This window comes from Haliotis asinina, chromosome 2, assembly GCF_037392515.1.
Source record: "Haliotis asinina isolate JCU_RB_2024 chromosome 2, JCU_Hal_asi_v2, whole genome shotgun sequence".
Taxonomy (NCBI): Eukaryota; Metazoa; Mollusca; class Gastropoda; order Lepetellida; family Haliotidae; genus Haliotis; species Haliotis asinina.
The window spans coordinates 83489645-83513288 of record NC_090281.1 but is presented as its reverse complement, the minus strand read 5'-3'; the positions used below and the strand labels follow the sequence as shown (position 1 = coordinate 83513288).

Sequence of the window (23644 nt, the reverse complement as noted above, 5' to 3'; positions counted from 1 at the left end):
AAACTTAAGTCTATAAAAATGACTTAAGTTTTTTTTGAAAAACTTAAGTTTTGTCTTAAATCACTTCTTTATTCTTAGTCATATTCAATAAAAGTTTTAGACTTAAGTCTTGTTGTTTTTTGACTTAGTTCTTAAGCCTGCACCCATGTAGGCTTAAATATAGGATTTCAACTTAAGTCTAACCAAAATGGCAGCCGCACAGCGTGTATATTTACCAAGATCCAACAGATTCAATGATATGAATGACGAGGAACTACTTAGAAGATACAGACTGAATCAACAAGGTATTAGGTTTTTATTGCAACTTATTGGAGCACAAATACAGCCACTGACTGGACGGAATCATGCTATTGATGCAACAACAAAGCTCTTAGTAACTTTGAGGTTTCTGGCAACAGGCAAGTTTCAATTGTGTAATGGGGATGATCACGGGTTGAGTCAACCGAGCGTTTCACGTGCGATATACACGACTGTTGAAGCCTTGTCCGCCCCTGCCATGGTGGCACGGTTTATACATTTTCCCAGTCCCGCAGAGTGTCAACGCAACAAGGTGGAGTTTCACCGGACGGCGAACTTCCCAGGGGTGATCGGCGTCATTGACGGCACGCATATACAAATACAGGCACCAACTGTAAATGAGGATGTTTACGTCAATCGACATCACTACCACAGCATAAACACACAGGTACTTTCTTCACAGATTCATATATTTGTGTTCTCAAAGCTTATTTCCAAATAATCTCACAAAATTTTGAATCGTCGATTGGTTGTAAGAAATTTGTAAACTTGTTGCTGTGGATTTGTATTTGTCAGGTAGTGTTCGATCCCTTCGACCGTATCATTGACATCGTGGCACGCTGGCCTGGGTCCACACACGACTCAAGAATCCTCTCTCAGAGTGGCCTCTTCCGTTTAATGGAGAGCAACAACTTGCCAGCTAGGTGTCACCTTCTCGGTGATAGTGGTTATCCGTCTAAACGTTGGCTGCTTACTCCATTCCTTCGCCCAGAACCCGGCAGTCAGGCACGCTACAACCGGTAAGAACTATCCACAAAATGTTGGAGTAACCTCCCTTGCTAGTTTGTAAAAACTTGCGATCATAATTGGATACACATAATACGGAAAAAAATAACCAAATTAAACCTTGCGTTACATGCAAGTATATATCCAACAGATGATCATATTTATTATCATAATCATTTGAATAATAATAATAATAATATAAATTCAATGATTTGATAATAATGTGTTTCAATGTAAGAACATTAATTTGGCACTGACACAAAACACTGATCAGATCACATCAAAGTAATTTGTATCTATCTTCAACTTTTTCTAGTTTTTTTTAGTTTTTTTATGATAATGCACATTCTAACAATAATATACCTGAATTTTTTTTCAGTAAAATTGAATTCAAATAACATAAGAAGATTAAGGAACCCAAACTCTTAAATATCTACTTAACATCTATCAATTCATGCTTCTCTTCTGTAAAGCTGTGTGAACTATTTCCTTTCCCAATGTTGCTACAGTGCCACTGAGCATATCTATGGAGCATATTAGGCACTAAATAAATACAATAAATAAATAAATAAATGGCACTAAATAAATACAATAATATCATTATTAACCCCATTCATGTTTTTTTTGTTTTTTGTTTTTTTTAAACTGGTGTGAACCAAAGTTATTTTGATATATTTTGATATTAAGACAATTATTTTCAGAGCACACAAGATCACAAGGAGTTGTGTTGAGCGTGGAATTGGCCAACTGAAGCGCAGATTTGGAGTCCTTCATGGTGAAATCAGACAATCCCCAGAGAGAACTTGCAAGGTAAAAATGAGAAGCTAAATGAAGGGATACAAATATGTCATTGAGAAATCACTCAATTTAGTAATATCTTGTAAGTGGCTGTAATAAGATGTGCCATGTTCATTGGAGATTTTGTCATTGTGTCATTTCATGTGTTTCAGATCATTATGGCCGGCGCTGTTTTGCATAATATTTGCAAGGAACGTAATATTCCAATTCCACCAGCTGATGGTATACCACAGCAACAACAGCGCAATGCAGCCGCAGCACCAGCAGTCCTGCCTCCACAAGGTTTGATGGGAGTTCGGTACAGGGAGCAGTTTGCAAGGACTCACTTTCCATGTAAGTCTGATGACATACATTACTGATTGACTGAAGCAACTATCAAAATTATTTCCAACATTTATTAGGACTGGTAGAAAGGATTAGTTTCTGAAACCAACCCAATTTTCTACAATACAGTATCAATAAGAACAGAACACATGATGCATCCCGGTATATTCTATCAATATACTAATTGCAGTGTTGAGTTATATTACATATAGCAGTTTATAAATAACCAACATGGTAACATGAGAACAATGAGCACTGTTCACACACTACAGTAAAGTGTATAAATCAATGCTTATTGACAGAGCTATGTAATCATAAGTATAATTGAAACAAGTGTAGAATTGAACAAAGCTTACATCCCCCTACTTCCCATGTACTAATTAGACTAACAATTTATGGAAACATTATTTTTCCTGTGGAAACCTGACATAAAATTGAAATAGACTGTCTCATGTTGCACACACTTTGCCAGTAAATAGTCATGTTTCCATGGAAACAGTAAAAAATACCCCAAATTTTGAAAAAAAAACCCAACTTCCAAATAGCAAAAGGCACATCTATTGGTAATGATTGACATGTATGTGAAGTTTGGTGAACCTAACATGTAAACTTTCAGAGATATGCTCAGGTCCAAATTTTGGGATGGAAGGATGGACGGACAGAGTGAACTCTATATACCCCCCTTACTCTGTAGAGCGGGTATAATTTACACCCTAAACATCAGACTATTAAAGTCTGTCATAAGATCATGCAATTACATTACAATTAATAAATAATTCCTTTGATGTGAAATAGTTTAACAGATTACGATTATGGCATCATAAGAAGAATTCATTCAAAGGGTTAATAAATATCATCCATTGAAAAACTCAATATAATTGTTTGCATTGCAATACATTCTAGGATTCATCCAGATGATTCATGTAGGTAAAAGCAAAATTTCCTATGTTAACAGTCAAGGTTGACTTGTTTTCATTTTTCTGTGCAAAATGGCATCAAGTGTAAAGTGGATCAGACTGAGTTCTAGCACTTTAGAATTATGCTAATATTACCCATGTTTAAGCCTCAAGTTATTCGATTTCAAACATATTCCATATGTACATTCTTTAAATAGCAGCATCATAACAAGCCATAAAACTATAATAATTTGAAACGTTTGATATAAAAAAAGGGGTTCAACCTCATCCCATGGTTAATTTAACCACATACATGTATATCATCTTAAACATCAACACCAGTCTTACGAAGATCACAATTCCCCCTGGCCCTGAAAATCATGTACCGGAAATAAGATGCAATTTATTCCAAAACTGAAGTAGATTATCAGTGGGCATCATCTTTCAAGTGTACAGATAACATTTGGTCATATCAGTCGTAGCAATATTGGATAACATTAAAAGTAAAGCCTCCAAATATGCGAAAATGTCAGATGCAAGTCAAGAAATATGCCATAATTTCAGAGTAAGATAATGTCTTGTACCAACAATTCAAGTGAAAGAAAATCCAAGGTGTTGTTTTCCAATATTCTGACTGTTCATTAAGTTTGTATTCATCGGTTGTCATTAGCTCTTAAAATTACACAAGAGATGTCTACCTTTGACATAACAATGATAACATACACAATTTTGTATTTTAGGGATAAGTCACACGCAACAACAATTTCATAACAGCAATACTTGTGCTTGTTAAAGATTGTTCTGTATATTTGGAACTAGTAAAATACATGTGAAAAGCTATTCTTCCAATTTCCTGATTTTTGACTGAAGATAAATTTTCTGTAATTTCAGAACCTCAATTTCCAGTAACAACTTCTCTTTTTCCAAAACTGCTGAGGAAGTAGCTGATGTGGAGACTGATGTGCAGGCTGATGCTGATGTTGATGGTGATGCCAATGATGGCTCTAACTCTCTGAAACATAAACGTATATCATCAATCTTGTATTCATTTTAATACATATGCTTTTCAATTCCTGTTTTCTGTTCTTATTTTATATCTTAAAAGAAGGTTTAACTAATTTCTAATTTTAAATTATGACTTCACACAGTCAGTCATGCATGTAGCCTGGGGAACTCATATAATACTATCAATAACTTATTACCTACTTTTCGAAGGATTGGTCTAGCTGTAGGAGCTGTATGAAGCTTGAATCCATTGACATTGGCCCAATCCCGGTTAGGACAGTGTTATCCCTGCCAATACAGTCCACCACCGCCTCTGTGACAGGGCTTATAGGTGTTGGGGGTGGTCCACCGCCTGAAAATATAGTCAGACTTACTTTGAATTAATTATACTACTATAACATACCACATTGGTGAGATTAAAAATATTACACAATCAACCCATAGTCACCTGCTCATATGAAATATAGATGATCAATGTTATTCATGGCAATGAACAGATTTACCTCACACAAAACTAAAAGTTGGTGTTTTTGTGATTTTATAATTCATAAACAATGGTGTGATATGATACTACTTTAGGTTTTCTCCTGTGCTTTTAAAATACTTACATAACTGAAAGAAAGTCGGATTTATTATGGTGAGTAAAATTGTTATGGTCAGTGGGAAAATTTTGGGTCAGTAGAGACATGGGAACCCCAAGAATTTTTTTAGGCCTTATCCCAGATATATTACTCTTTGTAGGAAATAAAATCTAAACATTACCGGTTGCAGTTGTTGAATTCTTGAATGTGCTGTAAGCACTTTTTCCGGCACTCTTCAGATTCTTCCATTTCTTAATGACCTCCTCTTTGCTTCTTTGTTGGTGACCATTTGCATTGAGGGTGTCTGTGATTTTCTAAGACAAAAATTGGTTCACATTTGGATTAATATTACCTGGATCCTTGGTTTGAAAATAACAAATTTGGTTTTGGCATTCTTCTGTTTCAGGAGAGAACATGACAATTTTCAAATTAATGTAAAAGTAATTTTTCATTATGATTAATGATTTCTCTGATTTAGTATTTGTGTACCATTACTCAGGGACATTATAAGTTGAACCAAACGACTTTTGGTCTGTAGAAAAGAATGTACGGAATATTTCTGTAAATAAACAATCATTACTGACAGCATAATACTTTATATTACAAGGAGGGAATTGGTGCAAATCAACCATTTTTTTAAAAATCAGTTTACACAAAAATTGATAAAATGCATTAAATGGTGCTCGTAAATTTTTATACTAATTGATGATGTTGAAGGTTCGTATATATTTCCTATTGTACAATGTACCATCAATTCATGAGGTAATTATACATAATTACGTGTTATCAAATTTATCCTGATAAGACGTTCTTTAACCCCCTGGATGCCGAGTTTTTTTTCAGGCGCACATTTTCATAAAGTTTGAAAAGTGAACGTTGTGCGAGATTTGCGCTCGCGTGGTCCTGGATCTGCGTACGGCTATGAAATTGCACAGACATGTAGGATATTTGATTTCGTATCCGTTGGTATAAATATAATTGCGGCTACCTCAGGGGTTTGAGAAAGAGACACTGCTAAAAGTTGTCCAAAACTTTTGTGTGTGTTCAAAAACAGTAAATTTCTCAGTTTTTTATCATGCACCAATAAAAGCACTCTGCTACGATTTTTTTAATTTGGCATCTTTACGGGAAGTGTCAGCGAAGAAAATACAGCTTGATATCTGAACGACATAAGTGTATATGAAATGGATGTATGTGCTAATGCATAACGTCATACTCACAAAATCAAAAATGACCCGCAATAAATGTCAAAAATCGATTTTCTACTATGACGTCAAACGTCGACAGAGAGGTCATGTACGTATAAAGATAAGGGGGCATAACTCAGCTACGGTTTACATTAGGTCAATGTAACTCCGATCACATGGAGAGAATTTGCTGTGGATATGGACAGAATATTTTCGTGATGTTTTGTTCACAGTGAACCAAACTATTCCAACACAAATTTCCCCAATGTGAGAGGATACCTTTTGGTAGTTTCACAATCTGTAAGACAAGATGCAAGTGTACTACATCAAAAATCAGGCAATAGCGATTTGGATGTCCCTATCCGATACATATTTTAGTTCTTAGATTCCCATATTCTCCTGTTTGTGTATATGTAATTTTATTAATTTTCCATCATTATTAACGGAGTAACAGCCACATTTTCAAACGTAATGAAATAACTGAAAATAATGCGACATTTTAGTTGACGTCACAGCATGTTTTGTGCATTTTGTGACGTCGGAAAAAGACTACTCTGGTTGCTGATTAGTACATATCTAACCCTAATTTCCACTCAATGTGTAAAAGATTTCGGCTTCTGTGTCAGAATTCAACACTTTTTAGCCAAAATATAAAATGAATGGTATTATCACTGAAATAGTGTCCTGAATATATCAACAATTACACGGTTTTACTACATATCTTATTGTGAGCAACACGCGAACCTGCCTAGCATCAATTTAGCATAAATGAAAATTTCACAACACCTGAATGTTCATTGAGTATTCATTTAGGAAAAATACTTTTCTTCTCATGATTATGAAATCAATTCCCTTCATAAGTATGCAATGAAAGGTACAAAGAGATCGATGTTTCAGTAAAGAAGTATTAGAAAATGGACGTAATGCTTGTCCAAATTAAGACTTGACCTGATGTATATATTTTTAACAATTTCCGTATAAAAATTGTTTGAGTTAGACATTCTGCCATCAGATATATTTTAATCGCATTTGAATTGACTTTATTATCGAAAAACAATGATAATGAATCATGAAACGTTTTGACAAACTCGCACCTGGTCAATTAATATTGATAATAGTTTTGTCTATAAAAACGACACGAACCAATACAATGAACAAGACAATTCCTCTAAATAGTAGTATGTGTGTCCCTACATTTGATATAATGTACAAATCATTTTCATTAATATTATCCGTTTTACTTATAAGTTGGAATTAAATCGTTGTTTATTAACCTGTTCATATGAAACTGCAATATTTGCCCCAACGTATTGAATATTGCACGTCACGGGAACTAAAGCACATGTTGCAGTAATGGCTACGTGTGGTCTTCCAACACTTGTGTAGAGGCTTAAAATGTGGTATAATACACTTACTTAGACAGTTTCCCATGTAAATATTATTCAAACAATCAAAAGCTTTCAAAGAATAAAAACGGATACCTTATATCCACACATGATATGGTGTTGAACATGGATATACGTAGATACTGAAATCAGTTTCATGAAAAAATATCTGAACGATGCGCAAAATATACATCACAATACTAAAAGTGCAATCGGAATGGTATGGGCATTGTGTTTACTCTTGTTCAACCGACCTTCACCTCAAAGAAATTGCCTAATATGTGCAACAATGTTGACGTGTGACATCACTACCGATGACCGATTTCTTTCAAAATGGCGGCTTCGCTGAGAGGGGTACACAGGATTTTGCGACGACATTTTGCTTGATTCAGGGATCTTTTGTATATAAATGTGAGATGTAAGTAATCAGAATTATTCTGCCTATCTGTGTATTGTGATATGTTCTTATCGTTTACATTGTAAATGACGGAAGAAGCCAGAAATGCCGATAAGTACCGTTGTCGTTCTGCGTGATTTTGCGTCAGTCATGGCGTCACGCTGCACTAAAATTTTGACAGTTTCTTATGAATTACCAAATTATTTCATTGTATCTATTTTCAATTTGCTATTTTTTGCCACGATACTCTTCCCCTGAATATACTAAGCGTATTGAGCTATTGTAAGCAATGATTAGAGGGCTGGATGTTAGGAAATTTCCGAAAATGCTACGCATTGTAAAATTGGATTTTTTCTTTGTTTACATTTCAGTCAAGCGCTGTCTTTCGAGCACAGCGTTCGTTTTCATACAAAGTATATTTCGTTTCGTTTTGTCTAGACAGTTGGTATTGGTGACAAAGACCATTTGTAATTTGATTCTAAGATATATGGGGAATTCAATGATGCATTTGTCGCAGCTAACTATGAAGTATAGATGATGTAATGGGCTTCTCAATACCGGCCTTCTCGAAACGTGATTTAGTAAACACTATCCAATATGGCGGAAAGCGCACTTCGGCGTTCGTGTAAGTGTATTTTCGAAAACATCCCAACCGATTCTGGGTACATCGGTGACGTTTCAGAATTATCATTCCGGGTTACATGAAAACTTGATATCAGTGATCATTAATATGCTATTTTTGAAATTCATTACTCCCAGTAATTATCCGATTTTCACATTTCAAAACATACTGCAAATAACGCTGTGAATCTCGATTTTGTACAGTTTGAAAAATGGCGACATTTACGAAGAAGCCTATTTTGAAAGGCGATTTTAAGCACTTTCGCTTGGTCTGAGATAATAGTGGATGGTATCAAGAAACTGGGAATTTTCCGCAGAATTCAAAACTGTGAAGTATTTATATATGCGTGGTATATTTAGAATTTTATTCGACTTCAAAGTGAGGTGTGAAGAGGAGGGACATATATGTCCCTGTGGCATCCAGGGGGTTAACGTGTTGAATGCACTCACCTGCCACGCCTCATGTCGGTTTGCCGAAGTCACACCCGGTCCGAATCTCCCCTCTGTTACAGTCTTCCTCTCCTTCACTAATTCTGCTAACAGCAGACATTCTTCTTTATGCCAGTTGGGTTTTCTTTTCTTGCTAGCATCGGTCTCGGCCATGATTTCTTGTCGTCTGCGTTCCGATGACAGAAGGGAATCCCCGCTTGACGTCACTTTTTATTTTCTTGCATTAAAGAGTTCCACCGGAAGTTTTCCGTTGCTGGTATTTTCCCACTAGCAACGATGCGCACGCACCGCGGCCAAGAACTTAAGTTTATGATCGACTTAACGTCCGACTCAGCTAAGTTTTTGACTAAGTCACTTTATGAATACGAACTTAAGTTTCTGACTTAGCTAAGTCAATTTTTGAAAACTTAAGACAAAACTTAAGAGAAATCTTAGACTTTTTTAGAATACCGCCCCTGACTTACAAATTGATTCCCAAAGCTTTTTCAGACTACAAGCTGTTCACATTGAGTATATACTGAAAAAAAAATTTAAATTGAAAACGGACAATATTTATTGTTATTATTTTATTTCTTTTTCAGACAAACAGATTAAATACTTCTGATAACAGATATGTTTATTGTTCTCATTACTGGACATGGTGATGCTAAACGCATGTGATACATTAAGCACATATGACATGGCATTGCTAAATTAACGACATACGACATAGCCACTCTATATTACCAAGGATATGTGACATTTACATCATATGACGTATCCACGCTAAATTAATGTGGTGATGTTAAATTAACAACTTATGACATGGCCATGCTAAATCAATTAGATTGTGTAACATTATCAACATGTGACACAGTCTTGCTAAGTCATTGATTCTTAGACTAGTGCTTAGTCTGTGAATAAGTTTGATGAAAACAAATATATATTCATTTAAAATGAAACAAAGAGATTCAGAACCCGAGTTCATCTAAGCTTTCTTCAGTTTGGGCTTTAGCCTTGTGGAAATGTGAGTTAAAGGGAAAATATTGCAGTTCAGGGGCTCTGAGACAGACTTGTGGATTGGTTGTCTGACTTACAGGGTTGATGTATGTCATCCTACTCCAGTTGAATGGATAATTGCTTACAATATTGAACACTGGTCTGTTTGACTTCATTACAGTTAAGATATGGCCAGGTGTGGCATGAAGCAATAATATGTGAACAAAGTTCTGTGAATGGTGATTTGACAAGATAATTTAATTTCAGAGTGAATTTCATTAAATATGCTGATATGAAGTATTGTTTCCATGTCTTCACTTGACTTAAATATTGCACGTTCTGTAAAAGCCAAAGAACATGTCAGTAGATAGATGTGGTGATTAACAGATACTTTTCACCAAATTATTTTGGGGGGATACTCCAAAAATTGTGTGTTTTCGATATGCTTTAGTCATATGTTACAAAAATTAAGCACTTTTGTTAGCAGGCATTTTCTTGTGATTATGAAAACAGTAATGTGACTTCACTTTATGGGGAAATATAACATTTCGCAACATTGATATAGCATGGATCATCCCAACGGAGAATTATGTTTTGAACTTTAAAGCAAATGACTGAAGTCATTAGAATCAAGATCACTTTTTGGTCTGTTATCAACAATTTTTTATAAGCAATTTTACTATTGTCAAGTGATGCAAATGAAATGTCACAGGAATGTCGTCAGTTTCAAAGGGTTCAGATTTTTAGAAGAATTATGGAATAACAGTTGTCAATATCATCAAAAACATATGATCGAGAATATTTTCCATCATTCATTACTGGTACTTTATATATGAGTGCGGTTTCTTTGCATGTGAAATCATTAAAGCATCATTACATCAAAGTGTTCATCATATACTTTTCCAAAGGTTGAGATTTTAAGAGGAATTACGACATTTGTGTTTCAGCTGCTGACAGTTGAGGATGCCTTCAGAGACTCATTCAATGGTAGAGATGGCGTTTGTGAAATCAGGAAAACCCATGTTTATATTTCTTTTTCAACCCAATTCTGTGGTGGTACATGACTTTAGCAGATTAAAAGTGCAGCAAAAACAATAACAGTATTGGATCTCTGTGGTCGTTCACTTTAAGAGATATTAATCATTTTTTTTTGGTTTAAAATTCAAAATTATTCTTGCAGTCATTTTTTTTTTTTCGACATCATCAGTTATTGAAATAAAGATGGCTGGCAGCGTTAGGAACTGTCAAGGGAATCTCTATATGGGCAATATGTTTTCAATGGTTCCATGGGTAAATATTAATACTAACTCGATTTTTAAGACAATATTTTTCTTTTGCAGAAACTATCTGAAATATTGCAGTGTTTCTTAGTACATTGTCATCTGATAAGATTAATGAGATATAAATTGAAAATAATGCCATTAGTATGTTTATTCTTACAAACAGAACACTTTGTGTAGGCACAAATAGCCAAGTTTTATGTTTCTAATTACAATTTAGTCAGTAGAAATAGGTGAAGAATAATTAGATCCACATTGCAGTCTAGATAATGTGTTGTTGAAATACTTGATTTTGACTAAGCCTTCTTTATTGTTACTGTATCATACTGTTGTATACTAAATGACATTTTCCCATGAACTTGGGAAATATTGTATTTTCATTGGCCAGTCAGAGGTTGCAAGCAGTATCCAAACCTGACTGAAACATGATTTAATTGCCTCAGCAGCCAGGAAACAAATATTTACAGGACTGACCTCTCTTAGTTGATATGTATTTTTAATCATTATATCCAATATAATAGGTGGGAAAATGCAGAGCTGTTGATAAAACTGTTCAAAAGACCTGTTTGAATACATTTTGGGCAAACAATATATTTTTGTTATTTTTTTTACAAAAGAGAACCTGAAATTCAGGTCTTTTCTTAATGCAACATTTGATCTTTTCCATTTAAATATTAGTAGTGGCAGTCACTGCAATGTGTGGAGTAGAACTGACTATTAAATATTGTCAGACATGATGTAAGTCATGACATGACATCATGGGGTTTGATGACAGAGCTATTCCTTTTCAATTCAGGCAAATATAATGATGTAAATTATCAGTGTTTATTTTGTTTTAAGGTTAATATTAGTATTTACCAATTCAAATTGTTGACATATATACTTACAACATTGAAATCAGCGCAAGTACTGCGCTAACTGTTTCACTTGCACTGAAGACTTCACATGTGATTGAACATTGTCAGTTTTAATGTAGTTCTACTGAATTGGTTGTTGGCATAAGTACTACAGATGTGTACCCCAGGTAAATATAAATATGTATATGCCTGTCTGTACTGATAAATTCCAGAGGATGCGTTCACTGGATATAAATGTCTCCGTGATACTCTGAGAACATATGGGTCTTCAGTCTTGATTTTAATTGCTCAAAGGTTGGACACAATTTCAAATCTGATGGAAGTGAGTTCCAGAGGATAGGGGCAGAACCAAATGTTTTTAGTCAAAATATGAGAACTTGTACAAGATTGTCATCACTCGATCAGAGTTTACATGCTGGAGTGTATGGAGACAAGATAAATGTAGCCAAGCCAAAACCATAATACAGAAACATACGATATGATGAATCCATTCAGTATTAGCCTGTTTCATGATCAGAACTGTCATTCTGTTGTACTAGATACAAGAAACTAGCATGTGTTGTAAGAAATATTTCATGATGCATAACATTCTTCAGTTTAACAGGAACTACATACATTATGGGATTGTAGAGTATGTAATGTGGTATGTATCTGTAGTACCTGAGCTGACAATCACTCCTTCAGCCTTACTTCCAACTGTTCTCACTAACTTTACTACTTGAAACCTCATGTCATGTGTTTTGCTTGTATTAAAACTTAAGCGTTTAAATCTACTGGCAGTCTTGCTTTAAATTAGATAAACCAGAATATAAAAAGAGTTTACAGTTCATCCTGTCAAAGGGAATCTTGCTCTGGTAAGATTAAACTATTGAATTAATGCATGATTTATTTGTTAAGAAAAATACATACAAAATTTTCAATGTTTTGTCAGCTATCTGACAGTTATCTTTGTGTTTTAGGTGTAACACTAAACAAGTTATATATTTTAGGTGGGAGCCAGAAAACAGTATTGTCTGATAAGTGGTCTTTATTTTGTGAAATACTGTAAGTGTTTCATGCTGTGAATGAAGATAAAAAAACAAGAAACCAAAGTTCTGGCATAAATAAATTTGAAAAAAAATGCTGAAATGAAAGTTTATTTAGGTTAATTACCATTCCTCATTACCAGTCCCCTGTGTATCTCCTTTGTATTCTCTCTCTGGTGATGACAGCTGAAAGTAAATAAACATACATGTTTTGACAGTTGATGAAAAGAAAATCCTTATAGAAATAAATATAAAGCAATTCCTCATCTACTGGATTACCATGTGTGAATATTAGTTCCAGTCTCTAACTTTGGAACCATGGCAAGAATTTCGGATCAAATTCCACTTTCCGCTCTCAGGGAAAATAGTCCTCTTCAAATCAAGTATGCAAATGTTTGGGATGTTTTGACACCATTAGTAAAGTTTGCTAATTAGAAGGTGACAGTAGTGTTGGGGGTTCCTTCTGGTACATTTAGTTAGATTGTTTGTGGGATAGTTGTAATTTATTGAGGCTTGAAGATTTTCACACGTTTTCAGTAGACCAAATACTTTATGTAGCAGATGTTAGAGAATGCCCTTCTATTGGTGGCAGTGAGAATTGTGAATGTTAATTTGTAATGTTTACTGACTATGAGTGTATAAATGTCAGACATATAACATTAAAAGTGTTCTTTGACACTTTTGGAATGTTTTCAGTTGGGACTGCTATTTCAAGGAAATAAATTGGCCTTTATGAGAAGTAGTTTCAGATTTTTGTTTTGGTTTATTTTGACTCAACAAATGTTTATGTCATTTAATTGTTTAGATTTATGTTTTCGTAAACGTGTGACACAAGATAGGGGATTTTCTTTCCTGTCGTATTTCAGTGGAAGGATATGGGATGGCGGATAATGGGGAAGGGGGATTGTGAGGGGGTGAGGGAGGATGTTGAGTGGGTGACAGGCAGATAGATAATAAGTGTCTGAGATTATATGGTGAATGGGGAAGGGGGATTGTGAGGGGGTGAGGGAGGATGTTGAGTGGGTGACAGGCAGATAGATAATAAGTGTCTGAGATTATATGGTGAATGGGGAAGGGGGATTGTGAGGGGGTGAGGGAGGATGTTGAGTGGGTGACAGGCAGATAGATAATAAGTGTCTGAGATTATATGGTGAATGGAGAAGGGGGATAAATGGGTGTAGAGGTTGAAGATTTGGTCAGGTAGGACAAGTGCTTGCCTTGTGGCTTAAGGCATACAGTTTGATTCCCACACAGTGACATATTGGTACCCTGTCTGATACTGCTGGAACCTGGATAAGACTGGTTCTATATTCACCCAGCACACAGCTGGATTTTCATGTAACTAATATTTCTTCTGTTGATGAATGATTTATAAAATATGTAAATCTAAGGAGTGTTTATTGATTATTCATTACAACTGTATAAGACAGGAACTAGCAGTCAACTAGGAGCCGTTGCACACCGGTGGACAATCATGATACAATACGTAAGATTAGGCGTAACAATAATATACAGTTTTACACAAACATATGTATATATGTAGCATAGGTATGGAGTTACAAGTTGTATACTGGGATAGATAAATGAAAATGGAAATATAAATTGTATTGAAACAAACATTCTTTTTAGTATACCTTCAGAAATGTGGAATAAAGAGTAACATTAAACTGGAAATCATATGTTGTTTGCATATGCTTGAGAAAAAGTAGGGAACTTCATTTTCAATTACGACTGAAATAATAGAGAGATATATCAGAGTCAGTCTATGTTGATATGATAGTCATGAATGTTTTCAGATGGCATCTCCTCGTGCACTTCCTTATGACCATAGTTGTTTGTACAGTAATTGCTCAAAAGATGAGCAGTGTTTGACATGAAATTTGCAAGTGTATGATTTTCATTTTTAAAAAAATGTCTAAAAACAAACTCTTACAACTGTGTGATGTAAGATGATTGTAAAAATGAGTATTCTTCACTGATTTATGGACCAAAAACAACACCCCATGCACATGTATGGGGCTACTGTGTTGTACATGTGGATATCATGTGTTGTGTTTAGGGATGATGATAAAGAGAAATGATGGTGTGTTCATAAGATACCTGTCTTTGAAAAGTTTGTTGATGCTTACACTGCCTTTCTAAACTCAAAGTTTAGTGTTCCATACTTTTGTTAAGAATGAATACATATATATATATATACTACCCACAATTTGATAGGTAGACACATGATTGAATGTGTATCAAAATGGCCTGGGACAATCAGACACAGTATGCATACTTAGATATGCACTTGTTATATTAGGAGTATATTTCTTGTGTGTATCATGAACAGAAAAAAAATATCCTTTCCAAGTAGAGTGGTATGTTTTATCTGGAGCCAATTATTAGACTGCTAGTGTTTACTGCATACTTTACATTTATTCTCATTGTACTGTGTAATAGCATCAAGTGTGTTCTCTTGATAACATTGTTCCTAGCTTAATGCTTATATTAAGTTAATTCAATAGTTATGTGCATTTGTAACAGACTAATTTAGTCACTGCATCAAGATTATCAAATAAGCATTTCCCGAGACATCTTGTTGTGTTTATCTGCAATCTTCATTGTGTTTATCTATTGAACCCAAACAAACTGCCAACATTTCAACATCATCACATATCATTTTATTCTAAAATCGTAAGGCAGTTTGCACCTTTTGTACATCAGCAAAAATGCCATACTGATTTCTAAACTCCATACTTTTCCAATCCATATCAGATGATATAACCTATGACATGGAACCTAATTATCCTGAATTAGCAAAATCAAATAAGCAGCAGCACCAACAAGGTCAGTCCACTCCCTTGATTGGTCTCAGATCTGCCCAATTCATAAATAACGCCACTGGAACCTCATTAACTTTATACAAGGTTGTACTGAATGCCAAGCCCATAGATGTATAGTAATTCTGTCCTTTAAAGAGGCAAGTCTAGATAAGCAAACAATAAGGACCCCAGTCTGTTGTTCTTGTTTTGGTATCTTTTTTGTTGAAACTATGAATTATTGCCTAAGAGACTTGTGTAAGTCTAGAACCTCAAGGAACCCCTGAAACCAATTCCTAGTCCATCATGCAGTCCCTGAAGTAAATATATCCAATAAAGACCATGCAAGTCTAGAAAAAGTGGCAAGTCTAGATTTTCACTAAAGAAAACTTCAGGGCTCATTTTCATAATATTGTTTCTGCTAAGAACTTTTTTCTGCAACGTATGATCTTTGAACAGACTAGTTGTTGGTCTGACCAATTCCTACTTCCCTAAACCTTGCCCAGATCAGTAGCAGCCTCTGATTTATCCGTTCATCTCATTATATCTCATTATGTCCATCACACCTCCTGCTGACATCCATCACTGTGTAAGTGTCTTCAAAGAATATACAGAAAATGCTTCCAGATCTTCTCCTGTAGATATTCTCAGTGCTTACCTCAACAGATATTACCTTGACAATGAGGAACCCCAAACCTTCCACCTAATCTAAATACTAGTATAATTTCTTCAATAAAGCAGCAGCTTGATCATGTTGCTAGCATCTACATCCCAAGGAAAGATGTCCAAATGTTAACTATCTGATACACAATGATAATTTGTTTACTCGTCATCTTATCGTCAAGCCCTTACTCTTTCTTTCATATTCCAACTCAGTGACCTCGGCCTTAGTCCAGCCTTGATTCATTTCTTAATCTTATTCTTTCTTCCATGGCTCCAGTCTTCATCAGTTACCTCTTCCCCTTCTTTCATTCCTACCAACCTGCCTCAACTCCTCTTTCTTTCTTAATTTTCCTCTTCCCTTTATTCCTGCCACTATGATCCCAATACTCTTTACTTCATTTTCCTCACTCCTTTCCTTTATTCCTGCCACTATGATCCCAATACTCTTTACTTCATTTTCCTCACTCCTTTCCTTTATTCCTGCCACTATGATCCCAATACTCTTTACTTCATTTTCCTCACTCCTTTCCTTTATTCCTGCCACTATGACCCCAATACTCTTTACTTCATTTTCCTCTCACCTTTCCTGTATTCTTGCCACCCTGACACTAATGCTGTTTCCTCATTCATTTTCTGCACCTCTTCTACTATTCCTACCAACCTGCCTCAAATCCTCTTTCCTTCTTCTGTCATTTCCTTTTTTTCCTCCCACTCTGACCCCAATGCTGTCTACATCTTCATTTTCCAAGTCACCTTCCTTTATTCTTCCCACCCTGACTTCAATACTCTTTCCTTCTTATTTTCCTGTTTTCCTTCCTTTATTCTTCACACCTGACTCAATCCTATTTCCTACTTCACACCCATGAAGATCCAGAGTAGAATAGAAAAGGCAACTATGGTTGCTATGAGAGGCGGTTAACAGGATTGGGTGGTCAGGCTCACTGACTTGATTGAAACATGTAATCAGTTCCTAATTGTGCAGATGGATGCCCATGCTGTTGATCACTGGATTGTCTGGCCATACTTGATCATTTACAGACCGCCATCATATAGCTGGAATATTGCTGAGTATGGCGTAAAACTAAACTCATTCACTCACTTTCCTTCTTCATAATTATCATTTACTCCCTTTGAACCTCCCATCCTATCTCCATCCAATCACCTTGTGCTCTTATCCTTCCTTTGTTCTTCCCGCCCTTGCTTCAGTCCTCCTTCCATATTCTGCTTCCTTTTTCTTGCACCCCCCACCCCTCCACCCCCCTCTGTTCTTCCCTCCCTGCAGTCATCAACATGGCCCTATCTCCTGCCACAATTCATCCGTTTCTCTTCCTGGGGACCTCCGCCTGGTTCTGCTGTAGTCTTCTCCTCCAACCAACTTCAACTTCAGTCATTTCTATCGACAGTCAGCATCTTTCTCTTCTCATACTGCTTCTGGACTTTCCTCTCCTTCATTTCTCCTTTACAACAATATTAATACCACCCACCTATAATGTCATTCCTGTACTATTCCCCACAGGGTACAATGTCAGAAGCCCATTTCTGGTGTCCCCCTCAGAAATAGTGCCAGAATATTGCTAAAAAGTGGTGTAAAATCTAAACTCACTCACTGACCCATTCCTACCCCCTGTCTGTGCATGAACATATTATTTCCCCTCCCATTCAGTCCTTCTTTATGACAAAATCCCCCAAGGCTGGAATTTCCTTATGTTCTGATCTGTCATCCCCTTTTAAAATTCAGGAATTACACTTTGTTGTCCAAATTATGTATAGTTAGAGTCAACAACTGATTGAGTATGGTTTTAAACTGCTTTTAGCAATATTCCAGCAATATCAAGGCAGGAGACTCCAAAAATGGGCTTCACACATAGTGGCCATATGGGGAATCAAACCTGGATCTTCAGCATGATAAGCAAACACTTTAACCACAAGGCTAGCCCACTCCCCATAGTTGGAGATAAGATAAGAGAGATGAAGCCCAAGTCTTCTTTACGCTACCTGACATGAAGCCTGTCTCAGAGTAATTTTTAAATCAACCAATCTCAAGTCTAGAATGACTTGCCTCATCCAGATATATTAGTCCAAATTATCCCAAGGATACACACAACTCACCTACCCCAGGACCTGGTATTCAATTCCCCACTGCCCCTGGGCCAACTCTTCAGTTCCCCCTCCCCTCTTCAGCAGCTGCTGTCCAGCCCATAGCTTTTAGCATCTGTACAAGGAAGGGAAGCTGATGAAAAAAAGTTCCTGCAAATGCATTTTGACAAGAGGTACTTACCATGGAGCAGTCACTGAGTACAGTGCAAGAATCATGTGGCACATGCTTAATCTACCGTGTGTGGGGGCATATGGTCTATTAACGCAGAAACAACATCTAGATTGTGTTCCGCCTTGAGGGCTAACAGAATGGTAATTTTGGGAGGGACATGTTTAAATGAAAATCTTGGCTTACATGCTTTTTAAACATGCTTGACAGTTGTTTTAAAGGTTATATGAGAATGAGAGTCTGAAGAAGGATACCAGAGGGTTATACTGAGATTGTGAGATAGATGTGTATGTATGTAAGGTGGGGTCAAGGGGATGCGTATATTTAAAAATATTAGTACCACAATAAATAGTGTATCTCACCATGTTTATGACTTTGTATTTGATAGTGTACCTAATGACTTATGTAAGTATATAAATTAAACATATATCTGGCTATTTGTATGTTTTGCTTCGCTTGTAAATATGCTCCAGATGTATCTTGTATGATTTTATGCAAATCTACAAAATTCTCCCTGTTTCATAGTGGAGTGTTTTTCAAGTCATTATATCTTATCATATTTGGTATTGGTATTTGTAAACCAGGGCCTAGATTTTCGAAGCTCTCTTAAGTACCATACATTAACATTAACTTATGATTATTTTAGCACTAAGAGAGCTATATTGCTGGAATAGTCCTAAAAACAGAGAAAAAGCTCACTCACTCACTCACTCACTCACTCACCCACACTATTCAAACATTACATTGTGTAAGTAGGTGTATTTGTATTGAACTTTGGTGTCAGTATTCGTAACATTGTAGTTTTATTTATTATTTTTTCTCCTCTTTATAGCATTTAGTGACTTATGGGTCATAAGTTTTGTACATATCCACAAAGAAAATCTCCTGTTTTTTTTATATAATTTTTGTTTGTTTCTTTAATGCCATGCTCAGCAATATTCCAGCTCTGTTGTGGCCATATATAAATAATCCAGTATGAACCGGATCATCCAGTGATCAAGAGTATTTGATACAATGAGCGCTCAGTGAACTGATGACAGTTCAAACCTATAGACCCATGAAGATATTGGTTTGAAATGATCTTCAGTAACCGATGTTTGTCGTAAGCGGCAACTAATGAGATCAGGTGGTCAGACTCGCTAACTTCACTTCATCGTATCCCAAGTACGTAGATTGATGCTCATGCTGTTGGTCACTGAATTTTCTGGTCCAGATGTGATTATTTTCAGACCACTGCCATATAGCTTGAATATTGCTGAGTGCAGCCATAAACTGAACTCAGTCAGTCACTATCCTGGATTCTTCACTGGGTCTTCTTCTTTTCTTTCTACTTGAATAATGGATGATTCTAGAGTTTGCGTAACAAGATAAAAGTTGAAGGTTTACAAGGACCTGCATTTACAGATGTTACATATCATGTAATACTATATTGTTAACATTCAACATTTCTTCACATTCTTTGCTCTGCATGTAAAAGCTGAAAGGCGACTTCTTTTAAAACTCCTGAAACATACATTTATAATCTTGTTGTAGAATAATCACTAAGCACCTATTTTCCATTTGGAATTGAATATCAAGTTCTGATGCCTGTGAGTAGGTTATTTTGTAGCTTCAGGTTATGTTACAAATAAATGTCAGAACATCATAGTAGACATATGGGTGGTGGTGTTCTTGCAATAGACTTAGCTTTGATCCCAAAACCTGTTCAGTATATCTGTTTACAGGTATGTAAAAGGTATGGCATCATGATCGAAAAAGAACGCACATACTTTGAATTGTGTTTTTTCTCCTTAACAACTTTCCATATATTGCCATATATATGGCAAATGTTTCAGATAATGTTAAGTGCTATTTGTTTCTAAAGCAAGTAATCTAACTCTAAAACATTCATCAATACACTAACCATTTTTTAAACAGATTGAGGCCAGAACAGTTTTAATTTTTGCTTTATGGATTTTTGTCCTCAGAAATCTTAAAGACAGGAGGGAAAAAAATAAAAATAGTCACCAAGGTAATATTCCTTCTAACTTCTAAAAGTATTTAAATTTTGACATTTTATAAAGTGTAAATGGGGCAAAATACAATCTAACAAAAAAATTCTTGTAAGTTTGCATTGGTGGCCAGGAAAAACAGTGAGGATTGTATTTGTCGAGCATAGAAAATTGACCTAGATTTTTGGCCTTATTCTTGAACAAATACAACTTGCGAATCCATAAAACAACAAATAAAATTGGTCTGGCCTTATTGAAACTTAAGATAAATACAGGTCTTGGTTATTGTTGACATTTGTCTCAACTCAAGTTTAAAAATTTTGGACTGTGTTAGCCTCAGGGTACGTTCATTTTTCCTTATAACAACACTGAAAGGAAAGAAACCAGCTCTTAAAAGGTATAAACAAAGACAAAGTTATGTTATATAATGTGACTTTTATAATGGGTCACTGATATTTGTGGATAATTGAGGCATTAATGTGGTACAGGAATTATTAGACAATGTTCACACTGTTCTCATGGAAACAAAAGACCTAACTCTATCTGAAAACCATTCCAACCTAAGACGTATATGAAGTAGGTTGTAACATCTCCACTTACCTGATCAAAATTGTTTACACCCCGAAGCCTGGCCAATGTTCTCCCAGGACAGGAGAGGTGTTATTTGATTCCTGTGTTTATAGATATTTTATAACAAATCTTAGCAGCATTGTATAAACAAGAGGAACATTTTGTGATAGATGTTAGGTTCTAGGCTACAGATCTGCTCATTAAGTAACAAAAGGATGCTATATCACAGAAGAAAATTTTGTATTAGAGCGAAGATGCTAAATGACAGAAGAATGCTTTGCACTATAGTGAGTACGAGTGAGTGAATTGAACCCATGTCTTCGGTGTGATGAGCAAATGCTTTAAGCACTATAGTACCACACCACCCTTGTATTAGAAGGACGGTGCTATATGACAGATGAATGCTTTATATTTTGAAGGAAGGTGTCTTATCATGGATGAACTGTTTGTATTGGAAGGAAGGTGCCATGTCATAGATAAACTGTTTGCTGTGAAAGGAATGTGCTATATCACAGATAGACTAATGCTTAATCTCTTAATATATATCATTTGAATTGTAACAAATAAACCCATTTAAACTGAACTCCCGTTAGGTGCAACATTCAACCTAAGCAAATCTAGACTTGCTTCATGTCAGACTTGAGCATTGCAGGGAGGTCTGGGTAGTAGGGTAAATGATGTGGTTCAGCAACTGAGAGACTGACTATGAATGAACTGTTAATGCTGGAGGGAAGGTGTTGTTTGACAGAAGAACACCTTGTATTGTAGGGAAGGTGCCATATCACAGAAGAACACTTGAGAAACATTGCTGTATAACAGAACATTTGAGAGAAGGTGCTATATCAGAGAAGTGAGGAACATTTGAGAGAAGCTGCCCTATCACAGAAGAACTCCTTGTATTGTAGGCAAAGGTGCCATATCCCAGAAAAACACTTCAGAGAAGGTGCCATATCACAGAACACTTCAGAGAAGGTGTTATATGATAGAAGAACACCTTGTATTATAGGAAAGGTTCTATATCACAGAAGAAGACTTGAGAGAGGGTGCCATAGCACAGAAGAACTCTTGAGAGAAGGTGACATATCACAGAAGAATTCTTGTGAGAAGGTGCTGTATCACAGAAGAACACTTGAGAGAAAGATGCTATATGACAGAAGAGCACTTGAGAGAAGGTGCAATATCACAGAACACATGAGCAAAGGTGCTATATCACAGAAGAACACTTGAGAGAAGGTTCAATATCACAGAACACTTGAGAGAAGGTGCCATATCACAGAAGAACACATTAGCAAAGGTGCTATATCACAGAACACTTGACAGAAAGTGCTGTATCACAGAAGAACATTTGACGGATAAAGAGGTCCAATCTGTGTTATGATAATGACAGACTGTTACAGGTGGTTGCTAGCTGCCTATTCAAAGATAAAGTAATGTTATTTTCACACATATTTTGCCAGTTTTTAATGACAGGTTTGCAACAAATCTAAACAGGATTAGCCTAGAATCTCCCCAAAGGCACAACAAGATCCATGTTGACAGAGTCAATCAGTATGTTCAAACAAAGTTATATATGTGTGTGGTCACCCAAGACCCCATTGCACACAAGCAGGGCATAACTGGGGGTGTTAAAAACATATGTTTTTGTATGTCATCCTACTTTCTGCCAATCTTTACAGTATCGCCTAACACTGAACACAACTTTCATGGAGGTTCTGTGTCAACAAAACCGCTTCTAATTAACATCATATGGTCGATATACTAACACATATATACAGAAGAGGCTAGCTGCTGGAAGCCATCAATAGCAACACAGGTGGTGGTCTTGTATATATCAACAATGGTCAGGTGTGTCCAAGTGTAAATCTTTTCTCATGTAATCATCATTGAGTCTAACCCAGTTAATAAGGATAGCAGCAACCATTTGAAATAGTTCAGACTGATCAAATGACTGAAGACAAGAGAGAAATCATTCTTGATTTGCTGAACAAAACACATTCTGCAGATCATAAAAGGCAAAATAGTGTTGAGCAAAACACATTCTGCAGATCATAAAAGGCAAAATAGTGTTGAGCTAGAAGTATTGTACATTATTCCTGTTGAGTCTCTTGGAGATATTTGTTTTTCCTCTTCAGAAATATATAAATACTTTGTTGAGACATTTCCAAATGACCTCGAGCTCCTATCCTGGCAGAGATAGTTCAGACAGATTGACTGACTACAAGGCAGAGACTAATCATTCTTCATTTACTGACCAACACAGACTCTGTTGATCATAAAATGGCAAAATTGTGGTGAAAATGATTTGAATGGATTTTTTAAAATCAGTTATGACACCAGATGTTCACAAATATGTTAAGCACATACTGCCACTCCAGTATCAGTAATGTCTCTCACCTTTGCTGTCAACTTTCTGTGATGCAAAAGCATGTAATGATCTCAAAAGTTTTGAATGAAGCAAAGGCAATTTGCTTCTTTGACTTTTTATACAAAGTTGCCTATGTCTTACCTGTCCTTCTATTAACCCTTAAAACTGTATAATAATATTT

At 35.8% G+C, this 23644-nt stretch overlaps 2 protein-coding genes across 3 annotated transcripts; one reads left to right on the top strand and one right to left on the bottom strand.

Moving 5' to 3' along the window:
* Nucleotides 1-199: 199 nt before the first annotated feature.
* LOC137274464 (putative nuclease HARBI1) lies at nucleotides 200-4020 on the top strand. Of its 2 annotated transcripts, XM_067807661.1 has the most exons (5): nucleotides 200-685; nucleotides 814-1037; nucleotides 1725-1833; nucleotides 1974-2154; nucleotides 3933-4020. In XM_067807661.1, coding segments are annotated over exons 1-5 (963 nt in total). In that variant the 5' UTR covers nucleotides 200-238; the 3' UTR covers nucleotides 3935-4020. The 2 variants fall into 2 exon arrangements, with proteins under 2 accessions (XP_067663762.1, XP_067663761.1); XM_067807660.1 differs by lacking the exon at nucleotides 3933-4020 and having other exon boundaries at nucleotides 1974-2188.
* LOC137274465 (nuclear apoptosis-inducing factor 1-like) lies at nucleotides 2203-9116 on the bottom strand. Its single transcript, XM_067807662.1, has 4 exons — nucleotides 8668-9116; nucleotides 4809-4941; nucleotides 4248-4398; nucleotides 2203-4053 (listed from the first exon to the last, which is right to left on the bottom strand). Exons 1-4 carry the CDS (start codon nucleotides 8818-8820, stop codon nucleotides 3879-3881), a joined length of 612 nt encoding a protein of 203 aa, XP_067663763.1. The 5' UTR covers nucleotides 8821-9116; the 3' UTR covers nucleotides 2203-3878.
* Between the last annotated feature and the right edge of the window lie 14528 nt (nucleotides 9117-23644).